The sequence below is a fragment of the Oncorhynchus tshawytscha genome, linkage group LG22 (genome assembly GCF_018296145.1).
Source record: "Oncorhynchus tshawytscha isolate Ot180627B linkage group LG22, Otsh_v2.0, whole genome shotgun sequence".
NCBI lineage: Eukaryota > Metazoa > Chordata > Actinopteri > Salmoniformes > Salmonidae > Oncorhynchus > Oncorhynchus tshawytscha.
Window position 1 is genome coordinate 37714095 of NC_056450.1, and position 14108 is coordinate 37728202.

At 42.2% G+C, this 14108-nt stretch overlaps 1 protein-coding gene across 1 annotated transcript; it reads right to left on the minus strand.

Annotated features, from left to right (window-relative positions):
* Positions 1-7062: 7062 nt before the first annotated feature.
* On the minus strand, positions 7063-12496 carry LOC112222375. The gene is made up of 5 exons (XM_024385163.2): positions 12355-12496; positions 8433-8529; positions 7896-8060; positions 7599-7730; positions 7063-7490 (listed from the first exon to the last, which is right to left on the minus strand). Exons 2-5 carry the CDS (start codon positions 8527-8529, stop codon positions 7357-7359), a joined length of 528 nt encoding a protein of 175 aa, XP_024240931.1. The 5' UTR covers positions 12355-12496; the 3' UTR covers positions 7063-7356.
* Positions 12497-14108: the final 1612 nt, after the last annotated feature.

Consider the following 14108-nt stretch of genomic DNA (forward strand, 5'->3'; position numbering starts at 1 on the left):
CAGTGCCGGGCCCTCCGGGGTATTTAGTCACAGTGCCGGGCCCTCCGGGGTATTTAGTCACAGTGCCGGGCCCTCCGGGGTATTTAGTCACAGTGCCGGGCCCTCCGGGGTATTTAGTCACAGTGCCGGGCCCTCCGGGGTATTTAGTCCCAGTGCCGGGCCCTCCGGGGTATTTAGTTCCAGTGCCGGGCCCTCCGGGGTATTTAGTCCCAGTACCGGGCCCTCCGGGGTATTTAGTCCCAGTGCCGGGCCCTCCGGGGTATTTAGTTCCAGTGCCGGGCCCTCCGGGGTATTTAGTTCCAGTGCCGGGCCCTCCGGGGTATTTAGTCCCAGTACCGGGCCCTCCGGGGTATTTAGTCCCAGTACCGGGCCCTCCGGGGTATTTAGTCCCAGGGCCGGGCCCTCCGGGGTATTTAGTCCCAGGGCCGGGCCCTCCGGGGTATTTAGTTAGCAACAGTTTGTTCAGGTCCACCCTGCTTAGGATCTTGATGCTCTCCTAATTATTTTCTGTTTGATATCTCAAGAACACCATATTATTTGATTCTCTGGGGACAAGGTTTTCTCTTTACTTATGAATATACTATAGATCAGGGCTCTGCTCCTGGAGAGCAGAGCCCTGTAGGTTTTCACTCCAACCCTGTTCCTGGAGAGCTACCGTCCTGTAGGTTTTACACTCCAACCCTAATGTAGCACACCTGAATTGAATTACCTGGTTGATAAGCTGAATCAGGTTAGTTACAGCTGGGGTTGGAGTGAAAACCTGCAGGATGGTTGCTCTCCAGGCAAATAGCTGGCCACGTTGCTCCAAACATAACATTTCAAAGTGTATCGTTCCATTTCACCAAATGTTGAAGTTAAGGGTTCAGTTTAGGGATTCATTCTGAATGGTTAAGGTAAGTGTTAAGGTTTGGGATATTGTCCACAACTGGGATCGAACACACAGTCTTCTGATCCAGAGTCATGGGATTTCGGCCATCCACAACACCCTGGCAAAACCCAAGTCTACTTGATGGTGATAGTGTTCACTGTTGCCCCTAGTGGCCGGTTTTGAAGGCATTTCCCAACATTTTAGGACGTGGATAGACGTCCAATATCGACACCAAACTTAAACGCCCTGGCTGCTCCAGGAACAGGGTGGGAGAGCCCTGCTATAGATGAATATCTGCCAAGTGATCATGAACCATTTCATCACACATTCCAAGACAGTAATATATTTTTCTAGTGTTGTGCCCCACAAAACGCTAGAATGCATGCCAGTCTGTAATCCACTAGCCAGGGTGCCAGTCTGTAATCCACTAGCCAGGGTGCCAGTCTGTAATCCACTAGCCAGGGTGCCAGTCTGTAATCCACTAGCCAGGGTGCCAGTCTGTAATCCACTAGCCAGGGTGCCAGTCTGTAATCCACTAGCCAGGGTGCCAGTCTGTAATCCACTAGCCAGGGTGCCAGTCTGTAATCCACTAGCCAGGGTGCCAGTCTGTAATCCACTAGCCAGGGTGCCAGTCTGTAATCCACTAGCCAGGGTGCCAGTCTGTTACGGCTCTCTTGCCAACTCCTTATAGAATTGTCATGGCATGTTTGTCTTGACCAGGCTAACAAAAAGCTGCTTGCAGGCTTTTCCTGCAATGTGACCTTTGTCACATGAAGTTCCCTCTGTGTGTGTGTGTGTGTGTGTGCATTCGTGTTGTATGGAAAATGTTTTGCTGGAGGCATAAGAATGAATTGAAACAGCATTGACACTATGTACTAGTTATTTAAACCATCATTAGAATAGTATCATGGTTACTAACATTTTAAAAACAAAACAATTTGCTTGACTTTGAAATGTTATTTATGATATTTGGTGTAGTGTCCCTTCAAATTGCCTTATTAAATTCCATATTTGCATTGATGTGTACTTTGTATTTCATTGTTAATGTTTTGCATTTTAACTGCTAATAGAATATTGATCGGGTAAAGGAGGAAAACAACGGTGTGTCTCATGGTCTGTTCTATGTCTTAGATTACATGCAACTGAATAAAAGACCAATGTGGAACATGGAGAGATGTCAGAATTTTCATTTTGGGAGGGGTGAGGGAAAAGGCCAGAAGACATCATTTGAGGAACACTCAAAGGTTCATGATTTTGATCTAGTTGTTGAACATGTTAAAGTAGGACAGAGTTTTCAACCAACTTCTTCAATTCCAGACTCGATTCAAGACAACCAATGTCTGCTAAACGTCCGTGTCTAGTTGCAGGGGGTTCGTTTGAATTGAGAAGTAATCCAACCATGTGTACGCCGCCATCTTGTCTATTTTTTTTATGTTTTATCTTCTCTCATTGATTGAGACGGGTGAGTGTCCACCCCAAAGTGCCACGTGGAATGACACGTGTCTTGATCAATGACGGAAGATTTGAAATAGACAAGATTGGGATTTACACATTGTTGGATTACCTCATGGAACAAAACATTTATTTCATTAAATAGCAGAGCAATTTCTAAATTCAAACAAACCCCCTCCAACTAGACATGGATGTTTAGAAGACATTGGTTGTCTTCCAAGTCGGGAATTGTGGAAGTATCGTTAAGGTTGGTTGAAAATGTCCTGTGTGATGTCAAACGGTACGTATCCTGTAATTGCTAATGTAGTGTCACATTAACCCTTTACAATGTTCGCTAGACTTGATCCTAAAGGAGAGAACATCCAAATGAATATATTATTCTGTAAATTAATTTAACACCTCTACAGGACCGGTGTATGTCTCTTTCCCCCCCCGGACAGTTGACAACATTTTGGGCAGTGATGCAATGGTTCATTTGATCAGTCTAAAACGTTGCACATACACCGCCATCTAGTGGCCAAAATCAAAATTGTGCCTAGACTCCAAAGTGATTTAATGGCCTTTCTCTTGCTTTTCAAAGATAGAACATGTTTTTTCTTTGTATTTTCTTCTACCAGATCTAATGTGTTTTATTCTCCTACATTCATTTCACATTTCCACAAACTTCAAAGTGTTTCCTTTCAAATGGTATCAAGAATATGCATATCCTTGCTTCAGGTCTTGAGCTACAGGCAGTTAGATTTGGGAATGTAATTTTAGATAAATGGAAATAAAGGCTCAGATCCTTGAATTAAAGGGAAAAATCTGTAGTTGCTACATACAGTACCAGTCAAAAGTTTGGACACACCTACTCGTTCCAAGGTTTTTCTTTAATTTTACTATATGAGAACTCCTTCAAGACTGTTGGAAAAGCATTCCAGGTGAAGCTGGTTGAGAGAATGAGTGTGCAAAGCTGTCATCAAGGCAACTGGTGTCTACTTCGAAGAATCTAAAATACACTGTGTGTTATACGTGTTATTTAATAGTTGTGACGTATTCACTATTATTCTACAATGTAGAAAATAGTCAAATAAAATAAAAACCTTGAATGAGTCAGCATGTCCAAACTTTTGACTGGTACTGTACATTTTTTAAAAATTATAAGTGAATATGCACCCATTGATTCTTGAAGAATATAACTTATAAATAAATGCCTCATGAGCTTAGTTCAACTTTCGTGCCCCACCGGAACCCAAAATGAGCTTATTTTACTCCAATGTTTATAAACAAAGAAAATGTAAACAAACAATATATAACCTCATGGTTAAAACTATAATTTTTACATCATGACTGGGCAGTCTTTGCTCCCATCTATGAATTTGAGAGTGGTTACATATCTCCAGCCCCATCCCTCAGCTTTTTACCCAAACAGGGATGGGGAGGAGGCTTTGTTAGTTTTTCAATTGCTGACTGCTGCCTTAACAGGCTTGATGCTGTCCCTTACCTAAAATTAGTCCTAACATTGCAAAGAATATCAGTATTTTCTGTAGAAAATTATTTGATTATGCTTGTAGTGGAGAGTATAGATGGCAAACAAGTTAAAGATCATGTATGGTCTGAGGCTCTGAGCATCATCACTACAAGTAAGGAAAGCACACAAAAAGGTACAAGGGTTGATTTAATTTTTTTGTTGTCATTGTAGCGTTAAGATTTCCCTTCACTGGAACTAAGGGAACCATGAGAACCAGCCACAGACCATTATTCCTCTTCCACCACACTTTACAGTTGGCACTATGCATTGGTGCAGGTAGCGTTCTCCTTGCATCCGCCAAACCCAGATTTGTGCGTATGACTGCCAGATGGTGAAACGTGATTAATCACTCCAGAGAACCAGTTTCCACTGTTACATAGTCCAATAGCGGCAAATAGTTACACCACTCCAGCCGACACCTGGCATTGCGCAAGGTGAACTTAGGCTTGTGTGCGGCTGCATGGCCATGGACACCCATTTCATGAAGCTCCCGACGAACAGTTCTTGTGCTGACGTTGCTTCCAGAGGCAGTTTGTAACTTGATAGTGAGTGTTGCAACCGAGGACAGACGATTTTTATGCGCTTCAGCACTCGGCAGTCCCGTCCTGTGAGCTTGTGTGGCCTACCACTTCGTGGCTGAGCCGTTGTTGCTCCTAGACGTTTGCACTTCACAATAACAGCACTTACAGTTGTCCAGGGCAGCTCTAGCAGGGCAGAAATTTGACAAACTGACTTGTTGGAAAGGTTGCATCCTATGACGATGACACGTTGAAGGTCACTGCGCTCTTCAGTAAGGCCATTCTACTGCCAGTGTTCTATGGAGATTGCATGGCTGTGTGCTCGACTTTATACACCTGTACGTGGCTGAAGGGGGTGTCCACATCATTTTGTGTATATAGTGTACGTGCAGATACAGTTGAAGTGGGAAGTTTACATAAACTTAAGTTATAACATACATTTGAGTCATAACAATTTGTTTTTCAACCACTCCACAAATGTCTTGTTAACAAACTATAGTTTTGGCAAGTCGGCATCTACTTTGTGCATGACACAAGTAATTTTTCCAACAATTGTTTACAGATTACTTCACTTATAATTCACTGTTTCACAATTACAATGGTGCAGAAGTTTACTTACACTTAGTTGACTGTGCCTTTAAACAGCTTACAAAAATTCCATAAAATGCTTCAGAAGCTTCTGATAGGCTAATTGACATCATTTGAGTCAATTGGAGTGTATACCTGTAGATACCTGTGGATGTATTTCAAGACCTACCTTCAAACTCAGTGCCTTTTTGCTTGACATCATGGGAAAATCAAAAGAAATCAACCAAGACCTCAGAAAAAACATGTAGACCTCCACGAGTCTGGTTCATCCTTGGGAGCAATTTCCAAATGCCTGAAGGTACCACTATCATCTGTACAAACAATAGTATGCAAGTATAAACACCATGGGATCACAGAGCTGTCATACCGCTCAGGAAGGAGATGCCTTCTGTCTCCTAGAGATGAATGTATTGTGGTGTGAAAAGTGCAAATCAATCCCAGAACAACAGCAAAGGACCTTGTGAAGATGCTGGAGGAAACATGTACAAAAGTATCTATATCCACAGTAAAACGAGTCCTATATCGACATAACATGAAAGGCCACTCAGCAAGGAAGAAGCTACTGCTCCAAAACCGCCATAAAAAAGCCAGACTATGGTTTGCAACTGCACATGAGGACAAAGATCGTACTTTTTGGAGAAATGTTGTCTGGTCTGATGAAACCAAAATACAACTGTTTGGCCATAATGACCAACGACAAAGAACACCATCCCAACCATGAAGCACGGGGGTGACAGCATCATGTTGTGGGGGTGCTTTGCTGCAGGAGGGACTGGTGCATAACACAAAATAGATGGCATCATGGGGGAGGAAAATTATGTGGATATATTGAAGCAACATCTCAAGACATCAAGTTAAAGCTTGGTCGCAAATGGGTCTTCCAAATGGACAATGACCCCACGCATACTTCCAAAGTTGTGGCAAAATGGCTTAAGGACAACAAAGTCAAGGTATTGGAGTGGCCATCACAAAGCCCTGACCTCAATCCTATAGAACATTTGTGGGCAGAACTGAAAAGGTGTGTGCGAGCAAGGAGGCCAACAAACCTGACTCAGTTACACCAGCTCTGTCAAGAGGAATGGGCCAAAATTCACCCAACTTATTGTGGGAAGCTTGTGGAAGGTTACCCGAAACGTTTGACCCAAGTCAAACAATTTAAAGGCAATGCTACAAAATACTAATTGGGTGTATGTAAACTTCTGACCCACTGGGAATGTGATGAAAGAAATAAAAGCTGAAATAAATCATTCTCTCTACTATTATTCTGACATTTCACATTCTTAAAATAAAATGGTGATCCTAACTGACCTAAGACAGGGAATTTTTATTAGGATTAAATGTCAGGAATTATGAAAAACTGAGTTTAAATGTATTTGGCTAAGGTGTATGTAAACTTCCGTCTACAACTGTACGTGCACCACGCTATTGCTCTCTCTCCCTCTGCTGTGGGTGAGTCTCACAAGCTGTCACAAATGGCGAGAGGCTGGATCTCATATTCTTGGGGGCTTGCCCACATGGGGGGAAATGTAGGGAATATGGTGCAGCACAGCTTCTAGAAAACAGTCTTTCAAACTATGGATTTCATGGCTAATTGAGGTAACACAGTAATGTTGCTCAGATTATACATGTATGAACTGACACATCCAGTACAAAGTGGGAGGTCTAAAAAAAATACTTATTTGTCACCAAAGTATCAGAGCATGTCTTTAAAGCCAAAGAATCAGAGCATGTCTATAAAGCTAAAGTACCAGAGCATGTCTTTAAAGCCAAAGTACCAGAGCATGTCTTTAAAGCCAAAGTACCGGTGCATGTCTTTAAAGCCAAAGTATCGGAGCATGTCTTTAAAGCCAAAGTACCGGTGTATGTCTTTAAAGCCAAAGTACCAGAGCATGTCTTTAAAGCCAAAGTACCAGAGCATGTCTTTAAGGCCAAAGTATCGGAGCATGTCTTTAAAGCCAAAGTACCAGAGCATGTCTTTAAAGCCAAAGTACCAGAGCATGTCTTTAAAGCCAAAGTATCGGAGCATGTCTTTAAAGAGTTTCACAGTTATGGGATAAAACAGAAGTATACTAGGCAGTTTTTTTTGTTAGTGTATCTGAACCACAGGGACCACCAAGGCAATTGTATAACCCGCAATACTCACTTCCTTTATGGCCAAACCAGACACAATACCACTGGAATGCTAAAGCAGAAATTAGGACAAGCAGCCCATATTGTTAGACATTTTTTCTCAGATAGATGGAGAGAGAAGAAAGCCAACCGTTTTTTTTTTTTTTTTTTTACTTAAACAGTATGGGGATGGATTCAGATGGGTAGCTATGGTGGAAGGAGAGGCTGTTGGCTAAACAGAGGCTCAAGGTGTTGTCAAGTCCAACCACTCCTCATTTCAGTACAGTATCCCGTCCATTCCATTACTTAATTTACTTCCATTGTTTGTTCTTGTAGTCCCACTTGGCAGAAAAGCCCTCAATTGGGTTGACCCGCATGTCCAGCATCCTCTGGATCTGCTTAGCCTGCCACTCCTCACCAAAAGTGTGAGGTTGAGGTGGGTACACTGTGCGACACAAGGGAGAAAGAGAACAGCAACTTTGAGGATGGAACATGTGTGATACAGGCTCGAGGAAGTCTATCAAGTTTAGCAATCAACCATGAGAATTCGTACCATAGTGGCCCTGCCAAAACACCACCAGACCAGTGATGCCAAAGAAGATGAACATCCCACCAATCACGGTCTTCCACTCATGGGACGGCTTCTTCATCTCAGGGTAGGTGTGGTTGAACTTCAGCCTGTACACTGGAGAAGGAGGACAGAGAAAGAGAAATATTAAGGGTAGCAGGATGAAAGGCTGATAAATGAGAAGGAATGAGATAGTACATTTTCATTTGCTTTGGCAATGTAAACATTCAGTATGTTTCCCATGCCAATAAAGCTTTTTTAAATGAATTGAGAGGGGATTACAGGCAATTTTTTCCTCCTTGGACAGTGCAGTCCATGGCCCCTTCTCCTTCTGTTTCAGACTCTTATCCTTAGAATCAAGGACATCAATCCATGCTCTGTCTGGCAGAGGGGTGTCCAGACGATCCCAGTACATTGGCTGGGACATGTCCACTTGGTCAGATACCTCTACAGTACAGGAGCGATAGGACACAATATTGATTATGTGAGGGGGAGGTTGAGGTAAAGGGAGTTGTAAGGTGGGGTTTAGAGGTTTATAGACGTTAGAGAAGTAGACATTACACTGGGTGATAAGACCTCAGGTCCTTGCGCTTGTAAAACCATTCACCACTTAAAGCCAACAGCGGCATCTGCTGATAATACATGCAATGGCGCAGTAGGCCATGCCATTTCAAATTCAACTTGCTCGATTAAAATGAGGATTTACACAACAAACTAGGATATGTGTATTGTGATGCATTTTTTTGGGATACATTTATACTGAAAATGAATGTTTTTTCCTACAGACAATTATGCATGCAGTGCCATGTCAAAGAATACCGTGGTGGCTTGACATCCTCGCACCACTGTTGGTCAGTCCCACCACCGCGCGCCTGGAAAACAAGCCCCCGACTCGTCCTGCTGTCAGGTGAAGCATCTGACAGGTGAGGAATAGAGACAGAACAAGATTTATACCTCAACAAAATGTCTCTACATAACTGATCATTCCATCCGGACCCAGTGAGCACCGTCCGACGTCGTTGTCCATGAACGTTGAAAAGACGTCCATATTTGGTCCATCTGCCCTGGCCTTGATTTAAACATCCACAGACGTAATTTTTCGGTCCAGACCGGCCTTGATTTTAATGTCCACAGATATCTTGTCCAGACCGGACAAAACATTTGAACTAAACATCGACGTCTATAATTGGTTCAGATTTGGACAGTACAGTATAGTAAAGAAAAGTAGAGTATAGTTCAGTACAGTAGAGTACAATACAGTACAGAACATAGTAAAGTATTATGTACGCTATTGTACCCTACTGTACCCTAATGTACTGAACTAAACCGTGTACTTTACTGTATTTTAATGCACTCTGGGGGAGGGGGGGGGGTACTGGGAAAAAGTTTGGGAACCCCTGCTCTGCTGTTCTCTACTGTTGTCCAAGCTTGTGAAACATAGACGTCTATATTGGTTCAGACGTTTTAAGCTCTGGCATGCGTCAGCAACGTCAGAGCAGGGGAGCAAGACCTGTGTCTTGTTTAGAATAATACCCAGTGTGCTTTGCAAGTGTTCATTTTTTTTACATTTACATTTTAGATATTAGCAGACGCTCTTCTCCAGAGCAACTTACAGTCAGTGCATTCAATTAAAAGGTAGATAAACAACCACATATTAATTACACTAATAGCACAACAACAACAAAAGAACGTTTCCGTAACATTCCTGAGAAGTGCGCTGTTGTTTTTTTGCCTGTTGGTCCAATAAATTTGATCATGATCATTATCAGTTGTTAAAGCTTTTGAAAGTGCATGTGACAGGTAAGAGCAATGATACATATAATATAATGCTTTCTTTATTGACTAGTAGATCAAAGTTAATGTATGAGTGGTTGAACTTTGTCCATAGAAACAATTAACCAAAAAAAATGTATGTATTTTCAGCGTATACGTCTTTTAGTGGTCATTTCGATGTAATTTTGCTCACTGGGGAGGCTCCCTCTTTCATTTTAAAGTGACCAGGTATTTTAACAATAAGCCAAAACTTATCCTCTGCGCAATGTCGTAAAAACAAAGGTTGATGAAAAAGCCTAGCTTCTTTAGGGACTTCATAACAAAGCAAGTTAGGCTAAGTAACTACGCTGGTGGAGAGTGGGGTAAGTTGAGCCAAAGGGTTGGTTAAGCTACGCTTTGTTTCTAGCAGTGGTGCAAAGTACTTAGGTAACATAGGGACAAAGATCGTACTTTTTGGAGAAATGTCCTCTGGTCTGATGAAACAAAAATACAACTGTTTGGCCATAATGACCACCGTTATGTTTGGAGGAAAAGGGGGAGGCTGCAAGTCGAAGAACACCATCCCAACCGTGAAGCACAGGGGTGGCAGTATCATGTTGTGGGGGTGCTTTGCTGCACAAGGGACTGGTGCACAACACAAAATAGATGGCATCATGAGGTAGGAAAATGATGTGGATATATTGAAGCAACATATCAAGACATCAGTCAGGAAGTTAAAGCTTGGTTGCAAATGGGTGTTCCAAATGGACAATGACCCCAAGCATACTTCCAAAGTTGTGGCAAAATGGCTTAAGGACAACAAAGTCAAGGTAGTGGAGTGGCCATCACAAAGCTCTGACCTCAATCCCATAGAAAATTTGTGGGCAGAACGTAAAAAGCATGTGCGAGCAAGGAGGCCTACAAACCTGACTCAGTTACACCAGCTCTGTCAGGAGGAATGGGCCAAAATTCAATATTCAAAATATTATTCTGACGTTTCACATCCTTAAAATAAAGTAGTGATCCTAACTGACCCAAAACAGAATATTTACTAGGATTAAATGTCAGGAATTGTGACAAACTGAGTTGAAATGTATTTGGCTAAGGTGTATGTAAACGTCCGACTTCAACTGTAGGTATTCCTCTTGTCCAGATGAGATAGGGTCGTGTGCAGTGTGATGGTGATTGCATCATATGTGGATCTATTGGTAAGCAAATTGGAGTGGGTCTAGGGTGTCAGGTAAGGTAGAGGTGATGTGATCCTTGACTAGTCTCTCAAAGCACTTCAGGATGACAGAAGCGATAGTCAATTAGTTCCGTTACCTTTGCTTTCTTGGGTACAGGAAAAATCGTGGACACGACGAAGTAGTATTAATTAACACAACGAAGCAGTATTAACACGACGAAGTAGTATTAACACGACGAAGCAGTATTAATTAACACAACGAAGCAGTATTAACACGACAAAGTAGTATTAATTAACACAACGAAGCAGTATTAACACGACAAAGTAGTATTAACACGACAAAGCAGTATTTTAACAAGCAAAAACAGAATCTCTAGGCTTTGCAAAAAAATAAAATTAACAAAATGCTGAATTGGCTTAGTCTTGTTTTTTATGTTTTAGAAAAACAACATAACTCACAGCCTATCCTAACGTTACACAGCCTAATGTTATTAGCTATCTACCGGATATTTACAGTGTATCATTGCTATGCACCATTGCCATTTCTACAGTGTATCATTGCGTTACTTAGCGGTGTGCATCATCAGTGGACTAATCACAGGCTAATGTTACTTGGCCTAACGTTGTTATAATGTTTTCCTAGCTAGCGCACGTAAACTTACAGTGCGCCATTGCTATGCATAACCTACTGTCAATTTACCACTGGGGAAGGAATCGTCCATTTCAAATGACGAACCGTTCATTGCCTGGTTTGGACTTGCAGCAGCAGGCACCGGATCGTCTCTGACGATGTGTCCACAGGTCCGACTGGGTTGGTTGTGACTCAATGATAGCGTCAATAATGTCAAAGCATTAATTAACAGTTGTCTTGTCATCCGCCGCGCGTCCAGACCTTCAATTAAATGTAGCCTACTGTGAGCATTATTATATAAAAAAAATAATCTTTGCCCTACACCGGTCTGCATTGCTTAAATAGCCGTTTGCTCCCATACATTCGCAAATGTTTCCCATACGTTTGTTTGACAATTCCGCATTGATACTCTCATCTCCCCAGATCTCCAGTAAGGTCTCCATTTCACATACAGTCCACGTCGCCCCTTTGCCCTCTCTCTCTCTCTCTCTCTCTCTCTCTCTCTCTCTCTCTCTCTCTCCTCTCTCTCACACACACACACACACACACACACACACACACACACACACACACACACACACACAGCAAGGAACATTTTTGGAAACTGGCAGTTGGTCAACATCAGCAGCCATGTCGCCACGTCTAAATGATCTCCACACACAGACGGACAGACAAACAGACACAGACCATTATACATTTACGAGACACACTTTGAGACATTTATGCAAAATCATTTGTGCAGACATATTTTTTTATCAAGGAGTACAGTGTGATTTGTTCTCCAAATATGGAGTTGTGTCTGTCTTTTAAGGCACAAATGTTACCAAATTAAACTTGTGGAGAATTGAGTGAACACATAGGGCATTGGCCGACTAATAGCCTAATGCCTCATTTCAAAAGGCATTGAGAGATATTACAATTATTTGTATCCAAATACAGTATTGCATACCATTAACACAATCCATTTTCCTCTCTCAACAGCCTGACGAGGAATAGAACCAATGCTCATGCCTTTGTTTGTAGAAGTCTCTGTCTGCACATTCTGTGTTAGAAGTCTAGAGACCCCTCTCAACTTTCTAAAGGGTATAAATACCCCCCCAACCCAGCCCCTGTCTGACCCAAATAACTAGTCCTCTCTGACCCCAAAGGTTCTGAAGTCATCGGGTACTCACATTTGTCCTGAGAGAGTGGACCTTGAGAAAAAAAATATGGACAAAAAAAGTTCACCCACTCTTCAGCGATTGCCTGCTTTGGCGCACTGTTGCTGTGTCTCAGCTTTGGCTCTTGGTGAGAAAATGGGAGGGCTAAAGTCAGGGAGGGGGTGTGTGAGAGCTTAGAGAGACTAAACCAGTAAATAATCTGAGAAAGCATGTGACACTACTGGCAGACTAGAGCAGGGATAGGATTGCACTGTAAAATATATATATTCACTCTCTCTTTAATACTTTTCTCCTTTCCACCTTCACAGATCTTACAGAGAACTCCACTGGGACAGAAACAGGGAGCCTCTGGAATGCAGAAAGGGTCACTTTAGGTCAGTTTTATTATAAGAAGGGATCTTAGAAAAGAGTTACTTTAACAGTGAAGAGGAAATGGAAAAAGATCTCTAGAGAGAGAGAGAAAGAGACCGAGAGAGGCCGTGTGAAAGGTTGAACTAGAGAGACCAAGAGAGGGTAGAGAAAAAGAGTGAGATGTGAACCTCGGTATTTCGGGAGGAAGAGTGGGTGTTAGAAAAAGAGTGAGATGTGAACCTTGGTATTTCGGGGGGAAGAGTGGGTGTTAGAAAAAAGGGAAAGAGACCAGATGGGATCAAGTTCAAACCTGATTTAGGTTTAGGACCCGAACCACCATAACCCCTGACAGTTGTTTGGCTGCTGGTATGTGATCCACAGGAGGGAAACCAACAGTATGGGCGCTGAGGGGAGAGGAGGGGGAGTGACAAGAGCGGTTGGTTAAGGACTCCACAGTACTGTATGCTGTTTAGCAAGCAAATGTAGACAGCAGCTCTTAACTCAGAGGCACCTGTCTCTCTCTCTCTCACACACACACACACACACACACACACACACACACACACACACACACACACACACACACACACACACACACACACACACACACACACACACACACACACACACACACACACACACACACACACACACTCACTCACTTGACCAGCATGAACATATTTATAAGCTGCGGGCAATTGCGCCAGGTTTCTTTATTAGGTTAAGGTCAATGTTATCATAAAGTACACCCACTTTGGGAGCACAATTGACCTACCTATTTCAGCAGAACATGGTAAAGAAATGACTGAAGTACTAACAGCCAGATTCTTGTAGTAGTAGGTTTTCAATCCATATTAACACAGAGCAGTGCAATGGATTCGGACAGTCTGTTAAAGAGTAACTTCCCTCTGATAAACAGTGTTTTTTCTGGTACATTACGTAACCATCAGAGTCCACTTTACTTGGACAAACCCTCTTACTGCTTTTTTGATATCTTCATGGTTTGTATATAAAAAACTACATTCAATCCGCTTGCCGATCTTTCACCAGCACAGGACTAAGTATATTTGGCTGCAACGGTAGACCGGAATAAATCTACAGTATGTAGTTGGATGTATGCCTTTCTGCAGTGGTGGAAAAAGTACCCAATTGTCATACTTGAGTAAAAGTAAAGATATCTTAATAGAAAAGTGACCCAGTAAAAAAATACAAGTATTTGTTTGGTAAAAGTCTAAATGTTTTTGGTTTTAAATATACTTAAATATTAAAAGTAAAAGTATAAATCATTTCACATTCCTTATATTAAGCAAACCGGAAGGCACACGTTTCTTGTTGTTGTTTTTAACGGATAGCCAGGGGCACTCTCCAATACCCAGTCATCATTTACAAACTAAGCAATTGTGTTTAGTGAGTCT

Excerpts from the sequence above, each read along its gene's own strand:
- LOC112222375 (XM_024385163.2), bottom strand. The coding sequence starts at position 8,529 with ATGCTTCACCTGACAGCAGGACGAGTCGGGGGCTTGTTTTCCAGGCGC. Across the intron at positions 7,731-7,895 it reads CAAGGAGGAAAAAATTGCCT|TGTACAGGCTGAAGTTCAAC; the intron begins GTAATCCCCTCT and ends CTCCTTCTCCAG. Across the intron at positions 7,491-7,598 it reads GTTTTGGCAGGGCCACTATG|TGTACCCACCTCAACCTCAC; the intron begins GTACGAATTCTC and ends TGTGTCGCACAG.